Source organism: Giraffa tippelskirchi, chromosome 11, assembly GCF_054371585.1.
Source record: "Giraffa tippelskirchi isolate mGirTip1 chromosome 11, T2T-mGirTip1v1.2.pri, whole genome shotgun sequence".
NCBI lineage: Eukaryota > Metazoa > Chordata > Mammalia > Artiodactyla > Giraffidae > Giraffa > Giraffa tippelskirchi.
The window spans coordinates 78220223-78243010 of NC_137285.1; the positions used below are offsets into that span (position 1 = coordinate 78220223).

The window sequence follows — 22788 nt, forward strand, 5'->3', positions numbered from 1 at the left end:
CAGACCAGGCTCCTTCTTCTCATAAGTGGTGTGGCCCTTGACAACCATATGCCCCTCAGGGTTTCCCCAGTCTCTCCATCTGCAGAGTGGGGGTCATTCTCCCATCTGCTTCCTAGGCCTGTCGGCCTACGAGCAGCTCCATGCCTTTCCACCTGGGGCCGATATCACGTGGAGCTCGTGCGCTGAGACTTCAGAAAGAAAGATTCCATCCAGGGCTGACACAGCACAGAATGGGGCAGAACGAGGCCTGGATGCGCCGTGGTACCCAGGAAAAGGCACTCCCCCTCCTGACTGTTTTGAGACCCCGCATCCAAGTTGGAGGACCGAAAGGAAGACTCGAAGGTCTCCCTCTCTTATAGAAAAGAGTAGCCAACTTTCTGGTCCTCTGTTTCCATTGAGATTCTGTTGAAGTGTCCCAGCTCGGCTTCTGCGGGTGGCTGAGCTTCTACTGGCTCCCTGCGTTCTTGTCTTTTCCTCTCCAAACCTTCCGTCCTTTTCCCCCTTCTGGGGTGGAAGGGCGCTGTCATTGCTTCTACCTTCGAGACAGATTGAGGAAAAGTCTGGACCATCGACTCCTTTCCTCTCTTTGGTTCCGTGTCTCTCTCTGGCTGTGTCCCTCTCTTTTCCTTTCTCAATTCCGTCTGTGTCTTCCTCTTTCTCTCTCGTGTGTGGATGGATGGATGGATGCTAGGGATGCACATGTATATGATTAGATGAGGGTTATGTTTTAGGGATAGGTTAGAGGGAGAGAAAGGCTTTAGGTCAGAGTTGGTCATGGGGGAAGGGTCAAGGGTGGTGGTGGTGTTTCTTGGAATCTGAGTGCTGTGCATTCTTCGTCTCTTTCCATATGAACCCCTTCTCAGATACACCACTTGCAAGGAGTCTCTCGTGTTCCGTTTCCTATCTTTTGCATTTGTGAATGCTTAGCTTCTCTGTTGTGAAGAGGTTCCATTGGATGGAAACCCAGTGGTGTACTTCGTTTACCTCTTTCCCTTACTTGAAGAGACCCATTTCGACCTCCGCCCAGCAAATGGCAAGGAGACTCTGATGTTAAGGAGCCTTTGACCTACGCTTCTTTCTAGCTATCTCATGACATCAGTCTTTAGGGTGAGGTTTTTCCCCGATATTGAGGTGGTATGAGATCAAAACCAATAGCGTTCTTCAGATGTAGCTGTCTGGTTTTCCCATGGACATTGATTGAAGAGGCTTTCCTGTTCCCATTTGGATATTCTCCCCGTCTGTGTCAGAGATGAGTTGACCATGGATGCTGGGGTTTGTTTCTGGACCCTCAACTTTATTCCATCGATCTGGATCTGTGTGTGTTGTTGTATTCCCAATAGCATACTGTCCTGCTGCTGCTGCTGCTGCGGCTAAGTCACTTCAGTCGTGTCTGACTCTGCATGACCCCATGGCCTGCAGCCTACCAGGCTCCTCCGTCCAGGACATTTTCCAGGCAAGAGTACTGGAGTGGGTCGCCATTGCCTTCTCCGATACTCTCCTGAGGATCCTAGTTTGGTCGTCTAATTTCCTTTCACACAACCTTGGATGTCCGTATCGGGGCTTTTTCGTCGGATTGTATTGACAATGTAGGCTCCTTTCTGTTTCCGTACCCCCTTTGCAATTCTTTGTTCGGTGCGAAAATGCATTGGCATTTTGGGAGGAATAGCATGGAAGCTGTGGATTGCCATGTGGGGCTGTGACATGATTTTCCCAATAGGAATTCTTTCAAGCCCTGAGCACAGCTTCTCTTTCCAGTGATTGGTGTGGGCTTGATCTTCCTCCTTCCATCTCTCGCCGTTTTGTGAGAACAGGTCCATCCTTCCCTTCTGGGGTAGATGGACTCGTGGGTATCACTTCAGTGAATGGCATTGGCAGTGGGGGTGATAATTCCCTTCTCATTGGAAGACTTTGCTGTGAGTATTAGAAATGCAGGTGACTTCTCTTCCCCTTCCTCCCTGTCCATGTCTCAGAGCCACCGGGAAACAGAGGCCTCATCCACGGTCACACAGGCCTGAGGGGGTGCAACTAGACTGTTGTTTCTTCAGGCCCTCAGTGCTGGACATCATCCGGGATACTCTGTGTGTGTCTTCCTCCGTCTGGTGTCCCTTCAGACCTTTCCCTAGTTTTCACAGGCTTGTTGTGTTGGCGTTCTTTGTCTGTTTGGAGACACATCCTTGATAAGCTTTGTGTTTCCACTCATTCGTCTCGCGATGTATGACCTGTCTTTTGCTTTTGTCATGAGGTCTTTCCCACAGTAGATATCTTTGATTTTGCAAAGTCCACTGTATTCTCTGGGTTTTTTTTGTGGACTGCCTTTTAGTTTTGTGTGTGAAGACTCAAAGCACGTGTCCGGTTTCTGCTCATTGTTCTTCTAGATTTGTGACAAGTTTTCATGGAAAGTTTGTCTAGGGATAACTGGAAGTGAACTCGGTGTAAGGTGTCAAGTCTCCATCTCCATTCATGTCATCCCCTGCAGTTTCCAATTCCCTGTTCCTGAGTGGTTTTGGAGACCTTGTGGGAAGGTTGGTTGCATTGGAGTTTGCATTTCCACCTTGATTCGATTCACACTGTTCTGCCCTCAGGGACACTGTCAAGGGGGAGTGAGGAGCAGCCTGCACTTCCAGCAGTGACCACACGGTGGGGCGAGTGCTGCTCTCCCCTCTGGGAGCCCCAGGCCACAGGCATCCCAGTGAGGAGCCAGCTCTGTGCTCAGCTGAAAGGAGTTAGTTAGTCTCTCAGGAGCCTCTGAGCCCTTGCCTTTGGATCACCCAGGGTGGGCATTTACTGGGACAGAAAAAATTGCCCTGAATTCCATGGACGGAAGAGCCTGGCTGTGTAGAGTTCGTGAGTTGCCGTGAATCAGACACAACTGAGGACACAAAAATTCAATAGATTAAAACACTTTTTGGGGGTGGGGGGGAGTGAAAGAGGGTGATGTGGGTTTTTTTGTCTTATATAACAGCCAAGGGAAATCTAGTTTAAACCTAAATTCACATAGATGGGAAAGGTATATCTCTCCGTCACCCTATTTAAAAAAAAAAAACCTACTAAACTTTTCTGAAAGTTTATTTAGTAGCTTCCTTGAGCAGTTTACTGTGGAGCATTTTTTTTTTTTTTCTGTGACATTGGCCTCATTAAAAAGTACGGTTTGCCTTTACTGGATAATTTTGTTCATTGGTTTCTTAGGGAACCTTGGTAATATTTGAGTTTCCTGGGGAGTATGGTCACATGACCTGGCCCTGGCCAATCGGTGCGTTCCACCTCCCTGGCCACTGTGATTGGCTCCGGGCTGGGGCAGTGCCCAATCGGGGCCCAGGGCCGGGCCTCCCGTTGGAAGCCAGGGGAAGACGAGCTCTCGTCCTGCTGGGGTAGGGGAAGGGGTGGGGCCGGGGCAGGTCAGGCTCCAGCAGTGGGAGGGGCTTGAGGTCCGCCTGCGGCAGTTGGTGACGTTCCTGCTCCCCTCAGGGCAGAGCCGCCGGCCTGAGAATGAGGGCGCTGCTGAGCCCAGGGGCTGGGATGGCCCGTTGCTGCTGTGGTCCCAGAGCTCCACCCGAGACCTGAGGGAAGCCGTCTGCCCGTGAGTCCTCTCCCACTTGTCTGTCAGCTTGTTTGAAGCATGCTGGGTTTTCTGCCCAGCTGGCTAAGGGGAGTCCCTGGAAATGCAAGGGTGTGGGTTTTGGCAGACTTCAGGGAAGACATGCCAGATGAGGCTGGGAGACTCCAGGTTAATCTGGATTCAGGAGATATCTCTTCGGGCCAGCTAGTAATTGTAGGATAAGCCTAATGAGCCTTCAGAGGATGAAGAGAGTAACGTGCCAAGGTAGCAATCGATGTCCTCATTCGAGAGGATGAAGCTGGTGCTCAGAGAAGGGGGGAACTTGGCCACAGCAAGGAGGTGTGCACCCAGACAGGACCCCCCAGATCCGGCCATTGGAGCTCAGGGAGGCCACTGGTGTGGCTTGTCCCTGTGGCAGGGGCCGAGGCAGGCAGCCCACCCTGATTCCTGCGGGGGCCTGACTTGGGAAGTGCCATCTGGTAGCTTTGAGACTCACCAAACCAAATTGCACTGGAGAGAGGAGGGACACCTTCCTTCATCCACCCCCCACCCCCGCCGGATTCCCACATACCCTGACCCCTTTCTCTTGATTTCGGAGCCATTTCCAGAGTCCCGCTCATATGACCTCATTCGAAGTGCACTGTGGACGAGCTGCCATCTGCAGCTGCTACCACAGCAGCCAAGGGCTTTAGCTCCCGACTACCTCCCTTCCTTTGGAACTTGGGGGCCCTCTACTCCCCACTTGCACACCACAGACCTTTGCTGAGGATTGTGGGGACCCTCACTCAGTTTGCAGCACGTTGTAGCCATCCCTGTCCTCCCTTGAAACTCAGCTTGTGAGCTCCTTTGGAGCAGCGTGGCCCACCTGGCTGCAACGGAAGACACAGCTGACAGTGAAACAACAGCTTAGATCTGAGAGCCGGAAAGCTCTGTCAAAAGGGACCTCCCTCTTCACACCGTAGAGGCTGTAGGAGCCGCCAGGCTTTCGGAACCAGTGCTGGGGCCAAAATGACTCCACAGCTGTTTTCCTTCCTGGGGAGGGTTCTGGCTCGAGCGGGAATGGCTCAAGTCTCCTAAGGTTCTGAAAGCCCACTGTGTGCAGATTCACGGTACACAGAGAGGAAAAGGTGGAGTCCTACCCTGGAGGTGGTCACAGCTCACGGATGAGCCAGGCAGGCAGGCAGGCAGGGCATGAGAACACCTGAGCTGCCTTCATGAGTGAATGGTGTGGGGGCAGAGGAAGAGAAGCCGGTCTGCTCCCTCGTGTGGTGCCCAGGGCAGGTTGTCCCCAGAGGAAACCCTTACGACGGTGAGGACTATCACTGCTGTTTCCCAAGGGGTTCCGTCGGTGCGTGTCTTCCCCGGAGCGGTCAGGCCGTCTCTCAAGTACACTGGCCATGGGCATTGCCTCTCCTTGGAACTTCCCATGTGTTTCTCTTTTTTATGGAACAGTGATTTTCTAGAGTGGTTCTGGGCCACAAGGATGTTGGGTCATTTTCTAGCCTTCTGTCATGAAGAACGCTTTCCTGGGCATGGGGGTGGTTTGTTGTTCCAGCTCCCTTTCTTGGCTTCTTTTGGGAGCTGGTGCAACAAGAGGAGCTCAGCCTCTGCCTTCTGGCTGAGATGTCACCCTTCAAACAGCAATGCCTGCCTGGAGATAATGATGGCAGTTGCCAAAAGGGCTTCGTTTGGCACATGGTATCTTGAAAGGACGTACACCATCCTTTCAGCTATCAAAGGCTAGTTCAAATGACATAAAAATGAGAACTCTCCAATGGAGTCTTACAGTAGGTGGAGAGTCCGAAAAACACTCCTTCAGTCATTTCACTGAGAGTCATTGATTGGGGACACCAAGAATATAGGAAGGAATGCAGAAAGAAAAGATGAAATTGTGTTCAGGATCGGGGGGAGGGATGAACAGGGCGTGCTTGCCTTGAATCCAGGCTTTGTTGGGGGGTGCGGCATAAAGATCGAACGGGTCTGAAACTACAAAGTGGTGATGGTAACACAGTATCACCAGAGTTACACAACAGTGATCCCAGATTGCAACAATGATGAAAAAGTTTACTAATCCCAACTTAACCAACAAAAATACAGGAAACCATACAAAAAATAAAACATTACCAGAAAGGTGGAAACAAACCAAATGCAAAGCAGTTCAGGGGAAAGGAACTCCATGTCCCCTGGGGGCAGACCGAGTTGCCGGCATCCACGGTGAGCAGACAGGGATGGAGGCTGCAGAGCCGACCGCTCCCCTGGACGTGGTGTTTCCGGCAAGGGCTCTGGGTCTCTGTCCAGAGCGGGGGCTCTTTCTCCCTGCAGGGCTGGGTGAGTGATCGTGGGCATCTGGGTGTTGCGCGGGAGCCAGGGCAGGCTCTCCCTGCCGAGGCGGTGACTCCTCCTCTGCCTCGGGTTCTCTTGCCAAAGCCCGAGCAGGTAGAGGTGCACGTGGAGGTGGAGGTTCTCGCTGAGGGGGTGGGACATCAGTGCCTGGGGCTGGGGGTCCTGCAGGCACGGAGATCCGATCTGCCCGGTGTGCTGGCCAGTACCCAGCTGGCCTGGTGTCTCTGCGAGGGCAAGTCTCGCTTCTCCATCTGCCCTCGGTGGATCCCTGGGTCCTGCACCTGGAGCCACCACCTCTTTAGGGACAGGTCTGGGAAGTGGAGCCTGGTTCCAGTTGGAGGCCAGTGCTAGAGTTGGGGGAGAAGCAAGGTTTGCCCACAGGCCAGCCTTGGCATGTGCGTACCCCGGGACAGAAACCTTCCAAGAGGTTCCCAAAGAATACCCAGCGTCAGATGTCTTTTGGGACTGAAGTGTGCAAGATGGGGGGCGGGGGGTGTGAGGCCAGCGCTTGCTGCAGGCCCAGCAGCAGCTTTCGGGGACTCGTCCCTGTGTAGCTCAGCACCCCTCCCCACACACTCCCGTGCACCAGCCCCAGCGTCCTCACCTCTGTGCTCTGGCGTGCTGGGCTCCAGGTCCTCCTGGTGCCTCAGAGGCCGGGGTTCTCTGGACTCTGGGTCAGAGCCGGGTGTGCTGAGCTCCGTGGCAGCCTCAGACTGGGCCGCCGGCTGTATCCTGGGCGGTGTCTCGGCAGCAGGCCTTCCCCACCTCCGCGTCTCCCCCGGTGGGGCTGATGCCTCCGTGGGCACGCTGACCTGGAGCCTGCACTGGGCCTCACGGGCGGGCGGGTGGTGCTCCGACCCCTCCCTCTGGGAGCTGGATGGGGTGTCCCCGTCCTCGGCCTCATCACGTGGGAAGCTCTGCAACGACAGTGACCGTCAGCCAGCCATGCTGGGAGTTTTCCGAGCTGGGCCTGGCCAGTGGAGCCGCTGCTTCTGCCTGCTCGAACTTCTCTTCCCAGAAGGGTCAGAGACGTGTGTCTGCTCAGATCCCCACCCGGGAGGAAAGAGACCCATCTGAGGGTGTGAGGTCAGCCTGGCGGGCCGGCGCTGCCCACACTCTCCCCATCCCGCCCAGCCTGCTCTCCCCTGGGGTGTGGACACAACTTGTCCACAGGCTTCTGACCCCACATCCGCCTGGGCTTCCTTGAGGGAGACACAGCCCGAGAAACCCGCATCCCCACACACAGGCAAAGGACCCGGTGTTTCCGGGTGGCATGGGAGAGGTGGCCTGGCCCGGCCTGGGGCTCCCCGTGTTACCTTTCTGTTTCTCCGGGCAAAGGGCCAGAGGCCTCTCGGGGGTGTTCTGAGCCAACGTCGACAGGGTGCCCACGCACACTGCCTGTGAGCTCTCCTGAGGCCCCGGCCTCTGGGCAGGGGCAAACAGCAGAACATCTTGGCAGCAAGTGATCTGGCTGGGGGCTCCTCTCCGCTCTGGAGGCCTGGATACCCGGATTGCGGGTTCTGTTGGGTTCTGTTGCCGGCAGGTGACATCATTTCCTGGGGTTCGTGCTGAGGTCCCTTCCCCAAAACTTCCCAAGGGAATCTCTGGGTTTCTGACTGCTCGATCACCCCCCTTAGGCCATGTGCAGGCACAGTGACACCCACACGGCCCAGCCCACAGCCCTGGGGAGGCCTGGGTTCAGCCAGGGCCTGAGCTCCGAGGACCATGCTGCTCTCAGACCAGGCTCCTTCTTCTCATAAGTGGTGTGGCCCTGGACAACCATATGCCCCTCAGGGTTTCCCCAGTCTCTCCATCTGCAGAGTGGGGGTCATTCTCCCATCTGCTTCCTAGGCCTGTCGGCCTACGAGCAGCTCCATGCCTTTCCACCTGGGGCTGATATCACGTGGAGCTCGTGCGCTGAGACTTCAGAAAGAAAGATTCCATCCAGGGCTGACACAGCACAGAATGGGGCAGAACGAGGCCTGGATGTGCCGTGGTACCCAGGAAAAGGCACTCCCCCTCCTGACTGTTTTGAGACCCCGCATCCAAGTTGGAGGACCGAAAGGAAGACTCGAAGGTCTCCCTCTCTTATAGAAAAGAGTAGCCAACTTTCTGGTCCTCTGTTTCCATTGAGATTCTGTTGAAGTGTCCCAGCTCGGCTTCTGCGGGTGGCTGAGCTTCTACTGGCTCCCTGCGTTCTTGTCTTTTCCTCTCCAAACCTTCCGTCCTTTTCCCCCTTCTGGGGTGGAAGGGCGCTGTCATTGCTTCTACCTTCGAGACAGATTGAGGAAAAGTCTGGACCATCGACTCCTTTCCTCTCTTTGGTTCCGTGTCTCTCTCTGGCTGTGTCCCTCTCTTTTCCTTTCTCAATTCCGTCTGTGTCTTCCTCTTTCTCTCTCGTGTGTGGATGGATGGATGGATGCTAGGGATGCACATGTATATGATTAGATGAGGGTTATGTTTTAGGGATAGGTTAGAGGGAGAGAAAGGCTTTAGGTCAGAGTTGGTCATGGGGGAAGGGTCAAGGGTGGTGGTGGTGTTTCTTGGAATCTGAGTGCTGTGCATTCTTCGTCTCTTTCCATATGAACCCCTTCTCAGATACACCACTTGCAAGGAGTCTCTCGTGTTCCGTTTCCTATCTTTTGCATTTGTGAATGCTTAGCTTCTCTGTTGTGAAGAGGTTCCATTGGATGGAAACCCAGTGGTGTACTTCGTTTACCTCTTTCCCTTACTTGAAGAGACCCATTTCGACCTCCGCCCAGCAAATGGCAAGGAGACTCTGATGTTAAGGAGCCTTTGACCTACGCTTCTTTCTAGCTATCTCATGACATCAGTCTTTAGGGTGAGGTTTTTCCCCGATATTGAGGTGGTATGAGATCAAAACCAATAGCGTTCTTCAGATGTAGCTGTCTGGTTTTCCCATGGACATTGATTGAAGAGGCTTTCCTGTTCCCATTTGGATATTCTCCCCGTCTGTGTCAGAGATGAGTTGACCATGGATGCTGGGGTTTGTTTCTGGACCCTCAACTTTATTCCATCGATCTGGATCTGTGTGTGTTGTTGTATTCCCAATAGCATACTGTCCTGCTGCTGCTGCTGCTGCGGCTAAGTCACTTCAGTCGTGTCTGACTCTGCATGACCCCATGGCCTGCAGCCTACCAGGCTCCTCCGTCCAGGACATTTTCCAGGCAAGAGTACTGGAGTGGGTCGCCATTGCCTTCTCCGATACTCTCCTGAGGATCCTAGTTTGGTCGTCTAATTTCCTTTCACACAACCTTGGATGTCCGTATCGGGGCTTTTTCGTCGGATTGTATTGACAATGTAGGCTCCTTTCTGTTTCCGTACCCCCTTTGCAATTCTTTGTTCGGTGCGAAAATGCATTGGCATTTTGGGAGGAATAGCATGGAAGCTGTGGATTGCCATGTGGGGCTGTGACATGATTTTCCCAATAGGAATTCTTTCAAGCCCTGAGCACAGCTTCTCTTTCCAGTGATTGGTGTGGGCTTGATCTTCCTCCTTCCATCTCTCGCCGTTTTGTGAGAACAGGTCCATCCTTCCCTTCTGGGGTAGATGGACTCGTGGGTATCACTTCAGTGAATGGCATTGGCAGTGGGGGTGATAATTCCCTTCTCATTGGAAGACTTTGCTGTGAGTATTAGAAATGCAGGTGACTTCTCTTCCCCTTCCTCCCTGTCCATGTCTCAGAGCCACCGGGAAACAGAGGCCTCATCCACGGTCACACAGGCCTGAGGGGGTGCAACTAGACTGTTGTTTCTTCAGGCCCTCAGTGCTGGACATCATCCGGGATACTCTGTGTGTGTCTTCCTCCGTCTGGTGTCCCTTCAGACCTTTCCCTAGTTTTCACAGGCTTGTTGTGTTGGCGTTCTTTGTCTGTTTGGAGACACATCCTTGATAAGCTTTGTGTTTCCACTCATTCGTCTCGCGATGTATGACCTGTCTTTTGCTTTTGTCATGAGGTCTTTCCCACAGTAGATATCTTTGATTTTGCAAAGTCCACTGTATTCTCTGGGTTTTTTTTGTGGACTGCCTTTTAGTTTTGTGTGTGAAGACTCAAAGCACGTGTCCGGTTTCTGCTCATTGTTCTTCTAGATTTGTGACAAGTTTTCATGGAAAGTTTGTCTAGGGATAACTGGAAGTGAACTCGGTGTAAGGTGTCAAGTCTCCATCTCCATTCATGTCATCCCCTGCAGTTTCCAATTCCCTGTTCCTGAGTGGTTTTGGAGACCTTGTGGGAAGGTTGGTTGCATTGGAGTTTGCATTTCCACCTTGATTCGATTCACACTGTTCTGCCCTCAGGGACACTGTCAAGGGGGAGTGAGGAGCAGCCTGCACTTCCAGCAGTGACCACACGGTGGGGCGAGTGCTGCTCTCCCCTCTGGGAGCCCCAGGCCACAGGCATCCCAGTGAGGAGCCAGCTCTGTGCTCAGCTGAAAGGAGTTAGTTAGTCTCTCAGGAGCCTCTGAGCCCTTGCCTTTGGATCACCCAGGGTGGGCATTTACTGGGACAGAAAAAATTGCCCTGAATTCCATGGACGGAAGAGCCTGGCTGTGTAGAGTTCGTGAGTTGCCGTGAATCAGACACAACTGAGGACACAAAAATTCAATAGATTAAAACACTTTTTGGGGGTGGGGGGGAGTGAAAGAGGGTGATGTGGGTTTTTTTGTCTTATATAACAGCCAAGGGAAATCTAGTTTAAACCTAAATTCACATAGATGGGAAAGGTATATCTCTCCGTCACCCTATTTAAAAAAAAAAAACCTACTAAACTTTTCTGAAAGTTTATTTAGTAGCTTCCTTGAGCAGTTTACTGTGGAGCATTTTTTTTTTTTTTTCTGTGACATTGGCCTCATTAAAAAGTACGGTTTGCCTTTACTGGATAATTTTGTTCATTGGTTTCTTAGGGAACCTTGGTAATATTTGAGTTTCCTGGGGAGTATGGTCACATGACCTGGCCCTGGCCAATCGGTGCGTTCCACCTCCCTGGCCACTGTGATTGGCTCCGGGCTGGGGCAGTGCCCAATCGGGGCCCAGGGCCGGGCCTCCCGTTGGAAGCCAGGGGAAGACGAGCTCTCGTCCTGCTGGGGTAGGGGAAGGGGTGGGGCCGGGGCAGGTCAGGCTCCAGCAGTGGGAGGGGCTTGAGGTCCGCCTGCGGCAGTTGGTGACGTTCCTGCTCCCCTCAGGGCAGAGCCGCCGGCCTGAGAATGAGGGCGCTGCTGAGCCCAGGGGCTGGGATGGCCCGTTGCTGCTGTGGTCCCAGAGCTCCACCCGAGACCTGAGGGAAGCCGTCTGCCCGTGAGTCCTCTCCCACTTGTCTGTCAGCTTGTTTGAAGCATGCTGGGTTTTCTGCCCAGCTGGCTAAGGGGAGTCCCTGGAAATGCAAGGGTGTGGGTTTTGGCAGACTTCAGGGAAGACATGCCAGATGAGCCTGGGAGACTCCAGGTTAATCTGGATTCAGGAGATATCTCTTCGGGCCAGCTAGTAATTGTAGGATAAGCCTAATGAGCCTTCAGAGGATGAAGAGAGTAACGTGCCAAGGTAGCAATCGATGTCCTCATTCGAGAGGATGAAGCTGGTGCTCAGAGAAGGGGGGAACTTGGCCACAGCAAGGAGGTGTGCACCCAGACAGGACCCCCCAGATCCGGCCATTGGAGCTCAGGGAGGCCACTGGTGTGGCTTGTCCCTGTGGCAGGGGCCGAGGCAGGCAGCCCACCCTGATTCCTGCGGGGGCCTGACTTGGGAAGTGCCATCTGGTAGCTTTGAGACTCACCAAACCAAATTGCACTGGAGAGAGGAGGGACACCTTCCTTCATCCACCCCCCACCCCCGCCGGATTCCCACATACCCTGACCCCTTTCTCTTGATTTCGGAGCCATTTCCAGAGTCCCGCTCATATGACCTCATTCGAAGTGCACTGTGGACGAGCTGCCATCTGCAGCTGCTACCACAGCAGCCAAGGGCTTTAGCTCCCGACTACCTCCCTTCCTTTGGAACTTGGGGGCCCTCTACTCCCCACTTGCACACCACAGACCTTTGCTGAGGATTGTGGGGACCCTCACTCAGTTTGCAGCACGTTGTAGCCATCCCTGTCCTCCCTTGAAACTCAGCTTGTGAGCTCCTTTGGAGCAGCGTGGCCCACCTGGCTGCAACGGAAGACACAGCTGACAGTGAAACAACAGCTTAGATCTGAGAGCCGGAAAGCTCTGTCAAAAGGGACCTCCCTCTTCACACCGTAGAGGCTGTAGGAGCCGCCAGGCTTTCGGAACCAGTGCTGGGGCCAAAATGACTCCACAGCTGTTTTCCTTCCTGGGGAGGGTTCTGGCTCGAGCGGGAATGGCTCAAGTCTCCTAAGGTTCTGAAAGCCCACTGTGTGCAGATTCACGGTACACAGAGAGGAAAAGGTGGAGTCCTACCCTGGAGGTGGTCACAGCTCACGGATGAGCCAGGCAGGCAGGCAGGCAGGGCATGAGAACACCTGAGCTGCCTTCATGAGTGAATGGTGTGGGGGCAGAGGAAGAGAAGCCGGTCTGCTCCCTCGTGTGGTGCCCAGGGCAGGTTGTCCCCAGAGGAAACCCTTACGACGGTGAGGACTATCACTGCTGTTTCCCAAGGGGTTCCGTCGGTGCGTGTCTTCCCCGGAGCGGTCAGGCCGTCTCTCAAGTACACTGGCCATGGGCATTGCCTCTCCTTGGAACTTCCCATGTGTTTCTCTTTTTTATGGAACAGTGATTTTCTAGAGTGGTTCTGGGCCACAAGGATGTTGGGTCATTTTCTAGCCTTCTGTCATGAAGAACGCTTTCCTGGGCATGGGGGTGGTTTGTTGTTCCAGCTCCCTTTCTTGGCTTCTTTTGGGAGCTGGTGCAACAAGAGGAGCTCAGCCTCTGCCTTCTGGCTGAGATGTCACCCTTCAAACAGCAATGCCTGCCTGGAGATAATGATGGCAGTTGCCAAAAGGGCTTCGTTTGGCACATGGTATCTTGAAAGGACGTACACCATCCTTTCAGCTATCAAAGGCTAGTTCAAATGACATAAAAATGAGAACTCTCCAATGGAGTCTTACAGTAGGTGGAGAGTCCGAAAAACACTCCTTCAGTCATTTCACTGAGAGTCATTGATTGGGGACACCAAGAATATAGGAAGGAATGCAGAAAGAAAAGATGAAATTGTGTTCAGGATCGGGGGGAGGGATGAACAGGGCGTGCTTGCCTTGAATCCAGGCTTTGTTGGGGGGTGCGGCATAAAGATCGAACGGGTCTGAAACTACAAAGTGGTGATGGTAACACAGTATCACCAGAGTTACACAACAGTGATCCCAGATTGCAACAATGATGAAAAAGTTTACTAATCCCAACTTAACCAACAAAAATACAGGAAACCATACAAAAAATAAAACATTACCAGAAAGGTGGAAACAAACCAAATGCAAAGCAGTTCAGGGGAAAGGAACTCCATGTCCCCTGGGGGCAGACCGAGTTGCCGGCATCCACGGTGAGCAGACAGGGATGGAGGCTGCAGAGCCGACCGCTCCCCTGGACGTGGTGTTTCCGGCAAGGGCTCTGGGTCTCTGTCCAGAGCGGGGGCTCTTTCTCCCTGCAGGGCTGGGTGAGTGATCGTGGGCATCTGGGTGTTGCGCGGGAGCCAGGGCAGGCTCTCCCTGCCGAGGCGGTGACTCCTCCTCTGCCTCGGGTTCTCTTGCCAAAGCCCGAGCAGGTAGAGGTGCACGTGGAGGTGGAGGTTCTCGCTGAGGGGGTGGGACATCAGTGCCTGGGGCTGGGGGTCCTGCAGGCACGGAGATCCGATCTGCCCGGTGTGCTGGCCAGTACCCAGCTGGCCTGGTGTCTCTGCGAGGGCAAGTCTCGCTTCTCCATCTGCCCTCGGTGGATCCCTGGGTCCTGCACCTGGAGCCACCACCTCTTTAGGGACAGGTCTGGGAAGTGGAGCCTGGTTCCAGTTGGAGGCCAGTGCTAGAGTTGGGGGAGAAGCAAGGTTTGCCCACAGGCCAGCCTTGGCATGTGCGTACCCCGGGACAGAAACCTTCCAAGAGGTTCCCAAAGAATACCCAGCGTCAGATGTCTTTTGGGACTGAAGTGTGCAAGATGGGGGGCGGGGGGTGTGAGGCCAGCGCTTGCTGCAGGCCCAGCAGCAGCTTTCGGGGACTCGTCCCTGTGTAGCTCAGCACCCCTCCCCACACACTCCCGTGCACCAGCCCCAGCGTCCTCACCTCTGTGCTCTGGCGTGCTGGGCTCCAGGTCCTCCTGGTGCCTCAGAGGCCGGGGTTCTCTGGACTCTGGGTCGGAGCCGGGTGTGCTGAGCTCCGTGGCAGCCTCAGACTGGGCCGCCGGCTGTATCCTGGGCGGTGTCTCGGCAGCAGGCCTTCCCCACCTCCGCGTCTCCCCCGGTGGGGCTGATGCCTCCGTGGGCACGCTGAACTGGAGCCTGCACTGGGCCTCACGGGCGGGCGGGTGGTGCTCCGACCCCTCCCTCTGGGAGCTGGATGGGGTGTCCCCGTCCTCGGCCTCATCCCGTGGGAAGCTCTGCAACGACAGTGACCGTCAGCCAGCCATGCTGGGAGTTTTCCGAGCTGGGCCTGGCCAGTGGAGCCGCTGCTTCTGCCTGCTCGAACTTCTCTTCCCAGAAGGGTCAGAGACGTGTGTCTGCTCAGATCCCCACCCGGGAGGAAAGAGACCCATCTGAGGGTGTGAGGTCAGCCTGGCGGGCCGGCGCTGCCCACACTCTCCCCATCCCGCCCAGCCTGCTCTGCCCCGGGGTGTGGACACAACTTGTCCACAGGCTTCTGACCCCACATCCGCCTGGGCTTCCTTGAGGGAGACACAGCCCGAGAAACTCGCATCCCCACACACAGGCAAAGGACCCGGTGTTTCCGGGTGGCATGGGAGAGGTGGCCTGGCCCGGCCTGGGGCTCCCCGTGTTACCTTTCTGTTTCTCCGGGCAAAGGGCCAGAGGCCTCTCGGGGGTGTCCTGAGCCAACGTCGACAGGGTGCCCACGCACACTGCCTGTGAGCTCTCCTGAGGCCCCGGCCTCTGGGCAGGGGCAAACAGCAGAACATCTTGGCAGCAAGTGATCTGGCTGGGGGCTCCTCTCCGCTCTGGAGGCCTGGATACCCGGATTGCGGGTTCTGTTGGGTTCTGTTGCCGGCAGGTGACATCATTTCCTGGGGTTCGTGCTGAGGTCCCTTCCCCAAAACTTCCCAAGGGAATCTCTGGGTTTCTGACTGCTCGATCACCCCCCTTAGGCCATGTGCAGGCACAGTGACACCCACACGGCCCAGCCCACAGCCCTGGGGAGGCCTGGGTTCAGCCAGGGCCTGAGCTCCGAGGACCATGCTGCTCTCAGACCAGGCTCCTTCTTCTCATAAGTGGTGTGGCCCTTGACAACCATATGCCCCTCAGGGTTTCCCCAGTCTCTCCATCTGCAGAGTGGGGGTCATTCTCCCATCTGCTTCCTAGGCCTGTCGGCCTACGAGCAGCTCCATGCCTTTCCACCTGGGGCCGATATCACGTGGAGCTCGTGCGCTGAGACTTCAGAAAGAAAGATTCCATCCAGGGCTGACACAGCACAGAATGGGGCAGAACGAGGCCTGGATGCGCCGTGGTACCCAGGAAAAGGCACTCCCCCTCCTGACTGTTTTGAGACCCCGCATCCAAGTTGGAGGACCGAAAGGAAGACTCGAAGGTCTCCCTCTCTTATAGAAAAGAGTAGCCAACTTTCTGGTCCTCTGTTTCCATTGAGATTCTGTTGAAGTGTCCCAGCTCGGCTTCTGCGGGTGGCTGAGCTTCTACTGGCTCCCTGCGTTCTTGTCTTTTCCTCTCCAAACCTTCCGTCCTTTTCCCCCTTCTGGGGTGGAAGGGCGCTGTCATTGCTTCTACCTTCGAGACAGATTGAGGAAAAGTCTGGACCATCGACTCCTTTCCTCTCTTTGGTTCCGTGTCTCTCTCTGGCTGTGTCCCTCTCTTTTCCTTTCTCAATTCCGTCTGTGTCTTCCTCTTTCTCTCTCGTGTGTGGATGGATGGATGGATGCTAGGGATGCACATGTATATGATTAGATGAGGGTTATGTTTTAGGGATAGGTTAGAGGGAGAGAAAGGCTTTAGGTCAGAGTTGGTCATGGGGGAAGGGTCAAGGGTGGTGGTGGTGTTTCTTGGAATCTGAGTGCTGTGCATTCTTCGTCTCTTTCCATATGAACCCCTTCTCAGATACACCACTTGCAAGGAGTCTCTCGTGTTCCGTTTCCTATCTTTTGCATTTGTGAATGCTTAGCTTCTCTGTTGTGAAGAGGTTCCATTGGATGGAAACCCAGTGGTGTACTTCGTTTACCTCTTTCCCTTACTTGAAGAGACCCATTTCGACCTCCGCCCAGCAAATGGCAAGGAGACTCTGATGTTAAGGAGCCTTTGACCTACGCTTCTTTCTAGCTATCTCATGACATCAGTCTTTAGGGTGAGGTTTTTCCCCGATATTGAGGTGGTATGAGATCAAAACCAATAGCGTTCTTCAGATGTAGCTGTCTGGTTTTCCCATGGACATTGATTGAAGAGGCTTTCCTGTTCCCATTTGGATATTCTCCCCGTCTGTGTCAGAGATGAGTTGACCATGGATGCTGGGGTTTGTTTCTGGACCCTCAACTTTATTCCATCGATCTGGATCTGTGTGTGTTGTTGTATTCCCAATAGCATACTGTCCTGCTGCTGCTGCTGCTGCGGCTAAGTCACTTCAGTCGTGTCTGACTCTGCATGACCCCATGGCCTGCAGCCTACCAGGCTCCTCCGTCCAGGACATTTTCCAGGCAAGAGTACTGGAGTGGGTCGCCATTGCCTTCTCCGATACTCTCCTGAGGATCCTAGTTTGGTCGTCTAATTTCCTTTCACACAACCTTGGATGTCCGTATCGGGGCTTTTTCGTCGGATTGTATTGACAATGTAGGCTCCTTTCTGTTTCCGTACCCCCTTTGCAATTCTTTGTTCGGTGCGAAAATGCATTGGCATTTTGGGAGGAATAGCATGGAAGCTGTGGATTGCCATGTGGGGCTGTGACATGATTTTCCCAATAGGAATTCTTTCAAGCCCTGAGCACAGCTTCTCTTTCCAGTGATTGGTGTGGGCTTGATCTTCCTCCTTCCATCTCTCGCCGTTTTGTGAGAACAGGTCCATCCTTCCCTTCTGGGGTAGATGGACTCGTGGGTATCACTTCAGTGAATGGCATTGGCAGTGGGGGTGATAATTCCCTTCTCATTGGAAGACTTTGCTGTGAGTATTAGAAATGCAGGTGACTTCTCTTCCCCTTCCTCCCTGTCCATGTCTCAGAGCCACCGGGAAACAGAGGCCTCATCCACGGTCACACAGGCCTGAGGGGGTGCAACTAGACTGTTGTTTCTTCAGGCCCTCAGTGCTGGACATCATCCGGGATACTCTGTGTGTGTCTTCCTCCGTCTGGTGTCCCTTCAGACCTTTCCCTAGTTTTCACAGGCTTGTTGTGTTGGCGTTCTTTGTCTGTTTGGAGACACATCCTTGATAAGCTTTGTGTTTCCACTCATTCGTCTCGCGATGTATGACCTGTCTTTTGCTTTTGTCATGAGGTCTTTCCCACAGTAGATATCTTTGATTTTGCAAAGTCCACTGTATTCTCTGGGTTTTTTTTGTGGACTGCCTTTTAGTTTTGTGTGTGAAGACTCAAAGCACGTGTCCGGTTTCTGCTCATTGTTCTTCTAGATTTGTGACAAGTTTTCATGGAAAGTTTGTCTAGGGATAACTGGAAGTGAACTCGGTGTAAGGTGTCAAGTCTCCATCTCCATTCATGTCATCCCCTGCAGTTTCCAATTCCCTGTTCCTGAGTGGTTTTGGAGACCTTGTGGGAAGGTTGGTTGCATTGGAGTTTGCATTTCCACCTTGATTCGATTCACACTGTTCTGCCCTCAGGGACACTGTCAAGGGGGAGTGAGGAGCAGCCTGCACTTCCAGCAGTGACCACACGGTGGGGCGAGTGCTGCTCTCCCCTCTGGGAGCCCCAGGCCACAGGCATCCCAGTGAGGAGCCAGCTCTGTGCTCAGCTGAAAGGAGTTAGTTAGTCTCTCAGGAGCCTCTGAGCCCTTGCCTTTGGATCACCCAGGGTGGGCATTTACTGGGACAGAAAAAATTGCCCTGAATTCCATGGACGGAAGAGCCTGGCTGTGTAGAGTTCGTGAGTTGCCGTGAATCAGACACAACTGAGGACACAAAAATTCAATAGATTAAAACACTTTTTGGGGGTGGGGGGGAGTGAAAGAGGGTGATGTGGGTTTTTTTGTCTTATATAACAGCCAAGGGAAATCTAGTTTAAACCTAAATTCACATAGATGGGAAAGGTATATCTCTCCGTCACCCTATTTAAAAAAAAAAAACCTACTAAACTTTTCTGAAAGTTTATTTAGTAGCTTCCTTGAGCAGTTTACTGTGGAGCATTTTTTTTTTTTTTTCTGTGACATTGGCCTCATTAAAAAGTACGGTTTGCCTTTACTGGATAATTTTGTTCATTGGTTTCTTAGGGAACCTTGGTAATATTTGAGTTTCCTGGGGAGTATGGTCACATGACCTGGCCCTGGCCAATCGGTGCGTTCCACCTCCCTGGCCACTGTGATTGGCTCCGGGCTGGGGCAGTGCCCAATCGGGGCCCAGGGCCGGGCCTCCCGTTGGAAGCCAGGGGAAGACGAGCTCTCGTCCTGCTGGGGTAGGGGAAGGGGTGGGGCCGGGGCAGGTCAGGCTCCAGCAGTGGGAGGGGCTTGAGGTCCGCCTGCGGCAGTTGGTGACGTTCCTGCTCCCCTCAGGGCAGAGCCGCCGGCCTGAGAATGAGGGCGCTGCTGAGCCCAGGGGCTGGGATGGCCCGTTGCTGCTGTGGTCCCAGAGCTCCACCCGAGACCTGAGGGAAGCCGTCTGCCCGTGAGTCCTCTCCCACTTGTCTGTCAGCTTGTTTGAAGCATGCTGGGTTTTCTGCCCAGCTGGCTAAGGGGAGTCCCTGGAAATGCAAGGGTGTGGGTTTTGGCAGACTTCAGGGAAGACATGCCAGATGAGCCTGGGAGACTCCAGGTTAATCTGGATTCAGGAGATATCTCTTCGGGCCAGCTAGTAATTGTAGGATAAGCCTAATGAGCCTTCAGAGGATGAAGAGAGTAACGTGCCAAGGTAGCAATCGATGTCCTCATTCGAGAGGATGAAGCTGGTGCTCAGAGAAGGGGGGAACTTGGCCACAGCAAGGAGGTGTGCACCCAGACAGGACCCCCCAGATCCGGCCATTGGAGCTCAGGGAGGCCACTGGTGTGGCTTGTCCCTGTGGCAGGGGCCGAGGCAGGCAGCCCACCCTGATTCCTGCGGGGGCCTGACTTGGGAAGTGCCATCTGGTAGCTTTGAGACTCACCAAACCAAATTGCACTGGAGAGAGGAGGGACACCTTCCTTCATCCACCCCCCACCCCCGCCGGATTCCCACATACCCTGACCCCTTTCTCTTGATTTCGGAGCCATTTCCAGAGTCCCGCTCATATGACCTCATTCGAAGTGCACTGTGGACGAGCTGCCATCTGCAGCTGCTACCACAGCAGCCAAGGGCTTTAGCTCCCGACTACCTCCCTTCCTTTGGAACTTGGGGGCCCTCTACTCCCCACTTGCACACCACAGACCTTTGCTGAGGATTGTGGGGACCCTCACTCAGTTTGCAGCACGTTGTAGCCATCCCTGTCCTCCCTTGAAACTCAGCTTGTGAGCTCCTTTGGAGCAGCGTGGCCCACCTGGCTGCAACGGAAGACACAGCTGACAGTGAAACAACAGCTTAGATCTGAGAGCCGGAAAGCTCTGTCAAAAGGGACCTCCCTCTTCACACCGTAGAGGCTGTAGGAGCCGCCAGGCTTTCGGAACCAGTGCTGGGGCCAAAATGACTCCACAGCTGTTTTCCTTCCTGGGGAGGGTTCTGGCTCGAGCGGGAATGGCTCAAGTCTCCTAAGGTTCTGAAAGCCCACTGTGTGCAGATTCACGGTACACAGAGAGGAAAAGGTGGAGTCCTACCCTGGAGGTGGTCACAGCTCACGGATGAGCCAGGCAGGCAGGCAGGCAGGGCATGAGAACACCTGAGCTGCCTTCATGAGTGAATGGTGTGGGGGCAGAGGAAGAGAAGCCGGTCTGCTCCCTCGTGTGGTGCCCAGGGCAGGTTGTCCCCAGAGGAAACCCTTACGACGGTGAGGACTATCACTGCTGTTTCCCAAGGGGTTCCGTCGGTGCGTGTCTTCCCCGGAGCGGTCAGGCCGTCTCTCAAGTACACTGGCCATGGGCATTGCCTCTCCTTGGAACTTCCCATGTGTTTCTCTTTTTTATGGAACAGTGATTTTCTAGAGTGGTTCTGGGCCACAAGGATGTTGGGTCATTTTCTAGCCTTCTGTCATGAAGAACGCTTTCCTGGGCATGGGGGTGGTTTGTTGTTCCAGCTCCCTTTCTTGGCTTCTTTTGGGAGCTGGTGCAACAAGAGGAGCTCAGCCTCTGCCTTCTGGCTGAGATGTCACCCTTCAAACAGCAATGCCTGCCTGGAGATAATGATGGCAGTTGCCAAAAGGGCTTCGTTTGGCACATGGTATCTTGAAAGGACGTACACCATCCTTTCAGCTATCAAAGGCTAGTTCAAATGACATAAAAATGAGAACTCTCCAATGGAGTCTTACAGTAGGTGGAGAGTCCGAAAAACACTCCTTCAGTCATTTCACTGAGAGTCATTGATTGGGGACCCCAAGAATATAGGAAGGAATGCAGAAAGAAAAGATGAAATTGTGTTCAGGATCGGGGGGAGGGATGAACAGGGCGTGCTTGCCTTGAATCCAGGCTTTGTTGGGGGGTGCGGCATAAAGATCGAACGGGTCTGAAACTACAAAGTGGTGATGGTAACACAGTATCACCAGAGTTACACAACAGTGATCCCAGATTGCAACAATGATGAAAAAGTTTACTAATCCCAACTTAACCAACAAAAATACAGGAAACCATACAAAAAATAAAACATTACCAGAAAGGTGGAAACAAACCAAATGCAAAGCAGTTCAGGGGAAAGGAACTCCATGTCCCCTGGGGGCAGACCGAGTTGCCGGCATCCACGGTGAGCAGACAGGGATGGAGGCTGCAGAGCCGACCGCTCCCCTGGACGTGGTGTTTCCGGCAAGGGCTCTGGGTCTCTGTCCAGAGCGGGGGCTCTTTCTCCCTGCAGGGCTGGGTGAGTGATCGTGGGCATCTGGGTGTTGCGCGGGAGCCAGGGCAGGCTCTCCCTGCCGAGGCGGTGACTCCTCCTCTGCCTCGGGTTCTCTTGCCAAAGCCCGAGCAGGTAGAGGTGCACGTGGAGGTGGAGGTTCTCGCTGAGGGGGTGGGACATCAGTGCCTGGGGCTGGGGGTCCTGCAGGCACGGAGATCCGATCTGCCCGGTGTGCTGGCCAGTACCCAGCTGGCCTGGTGTCTCTGCGAGGGCAAGTCTCGCTTCTCCATCTGCCCTCGGTGGATCCCTGGGTCCTGCACCTGGAGCCACCACCTCTTTAGGGACAGGTCTGGGAAGTGGAGCCTGGTTCCAGTTGGAGGCCAGTGCTAGAGTTGGGGGAGAAGCAAGGTTTGCCCACAGGCCAGCCTTGGCATGTGCGTACCCCGGGACAGAAACCTTCCAAGAGGTTCCCAAAAAATACCCAGCGTCAGATGTCTTTTGGGACTGAAGTGTGCAAGATGGGGGGCGGGGGGTGTGAGGCCAGCGCTTGCTGCAGGCCCAGCAGCAGCTTTCGGGGACTCGTCCCTGTGTAGCTCAGCACCCCTCCCCACACACTCCCGTGCACCAGCCCCAGCGTCCTCACCTCTGTGCTCTGGCGTGCTGGGCTCCAGGTCTTCCTGGTGCCTCAGAGGCCGGGGTTCTCTGGACTCTGGGTCGGAGCCGGGTGTGCTGAGCTCCGTGGCAGCCTCAGACTGGGCCGCCGGCTGTATCCTGGGCGGTGTCTCGGCAGCAGGCCTTCCCCACCTCCGCGTCTCCCCCGGTGGGGCTGATGCCTCCGTGGGCACGCTGACCTGGAGCCTGCACTGGGCCTCACGGGCGGGCGGGTGGTGCTCCGACCCCTCCCTCTGGGAGCTGGATGGGGTGTCCCCGTCCCCGGCCTCATCACGTGGGAAGCTCTGCAACGACAGTGACCGTCAGCCAGCCATGCTGGGAGTTTTCCGAGCTGGGCCTGGCCAGTGGAGCCGCTGCTTCTGCCTGCTCGAACTTCTCTTCCCAGAAGGGTCAGAGACGTGTGTCTGCTCAGATCCCCACCCGGGAGGAAAGAGACCCATCTGAGGGTGTGAGGTCAGCCTGGGTGGCCGGCGCTGCCCACACTCTCCCCATCCCGCCCAGCCTGCTCTCCCCTGGGGTGTGGACACAACTTGTCCACAGGCTTCTGACCCCACATCCGCCTGGGCTTCCTTGAGGGGGACACAGCCCGAGAAACCCGCATCCCCACACACAGGCAAAGGACCCGGTGTTTCCGGGTGGCATGGGAGAGGTGGCCTGGCCCGGCCTGGGGCTCCCCGTGTTACCTTTCTGTTTCTCCGGGCAAAGGGCCAGAGGCCTCTCGGGGGTGTCCTGAGCCAACGTCGACAGGGTGCCCACGCACACTGCCTGTGAGCTCTCCTGAGGCCCCGGCCTCTGGGCAGGGTCAAACAGCAGAACATCTTGGCAGCAAGTGATCTGGCTGGGGGCTCCTCTCCGCTCTGGAGGCCTGGATACCCGGATTGCGGGTTCTGTTGGGTTCTGTTGCCGGCAGGTGACATCATCTCCTGGGGTTCGTGCTGAGGTCCCTTCCCCAAAACTTCCCAAGGGAATCTCTGGGTTTCTGACTG

At 54.8% G+C, this 22788-nt stretch overlaps 1 protein-coding gene and 1 long non-coding RNA gene across 2 annotated transcripts in view; one reads left to right on the top strand and one right to left on the bottom strand.

Annotated features, from left to right (window-relative positions):
• Positions 1–22788, top strand: part of LOC145527776 (uncharacterized) — a 681763-nt gene that overhangs the window by 279005 nt on the left and 379970 nt on the right. The window contains exons 37-39 of the long non-coding RNA XR_014069857.1: positions 3466–3577; positions 11101–11212; positions 18736–18847. This is a non-coding gene — a long non-coding RNA (uncharacterized LOC145527776). The remainder of the gene's footprint in view (positions 1–3465; positions 3578–11100; positions 11213–18735; positions 18848–22788) is intronic.
• Positions 13235–18306, bottom strand: LOC145527708 (uncharacterized). Its single transcript, XM_081545769.1, has 3 exons — positions 14851–18306; positions 14139–14451; positions 13235–13881 (listed from the first exon to the last, which is right to left on the bottom strand). The coding sequence occupies exons 1-3, from the start codon at positions 15259–15261 to the stop codon at positions 13259–13261; spliced, it is 1347 nt and encodes a 448-aa protein (XP_081401895.1). The 5' UTR covers positions 15262–18306; the 3' UTR covers positions 13235–13258.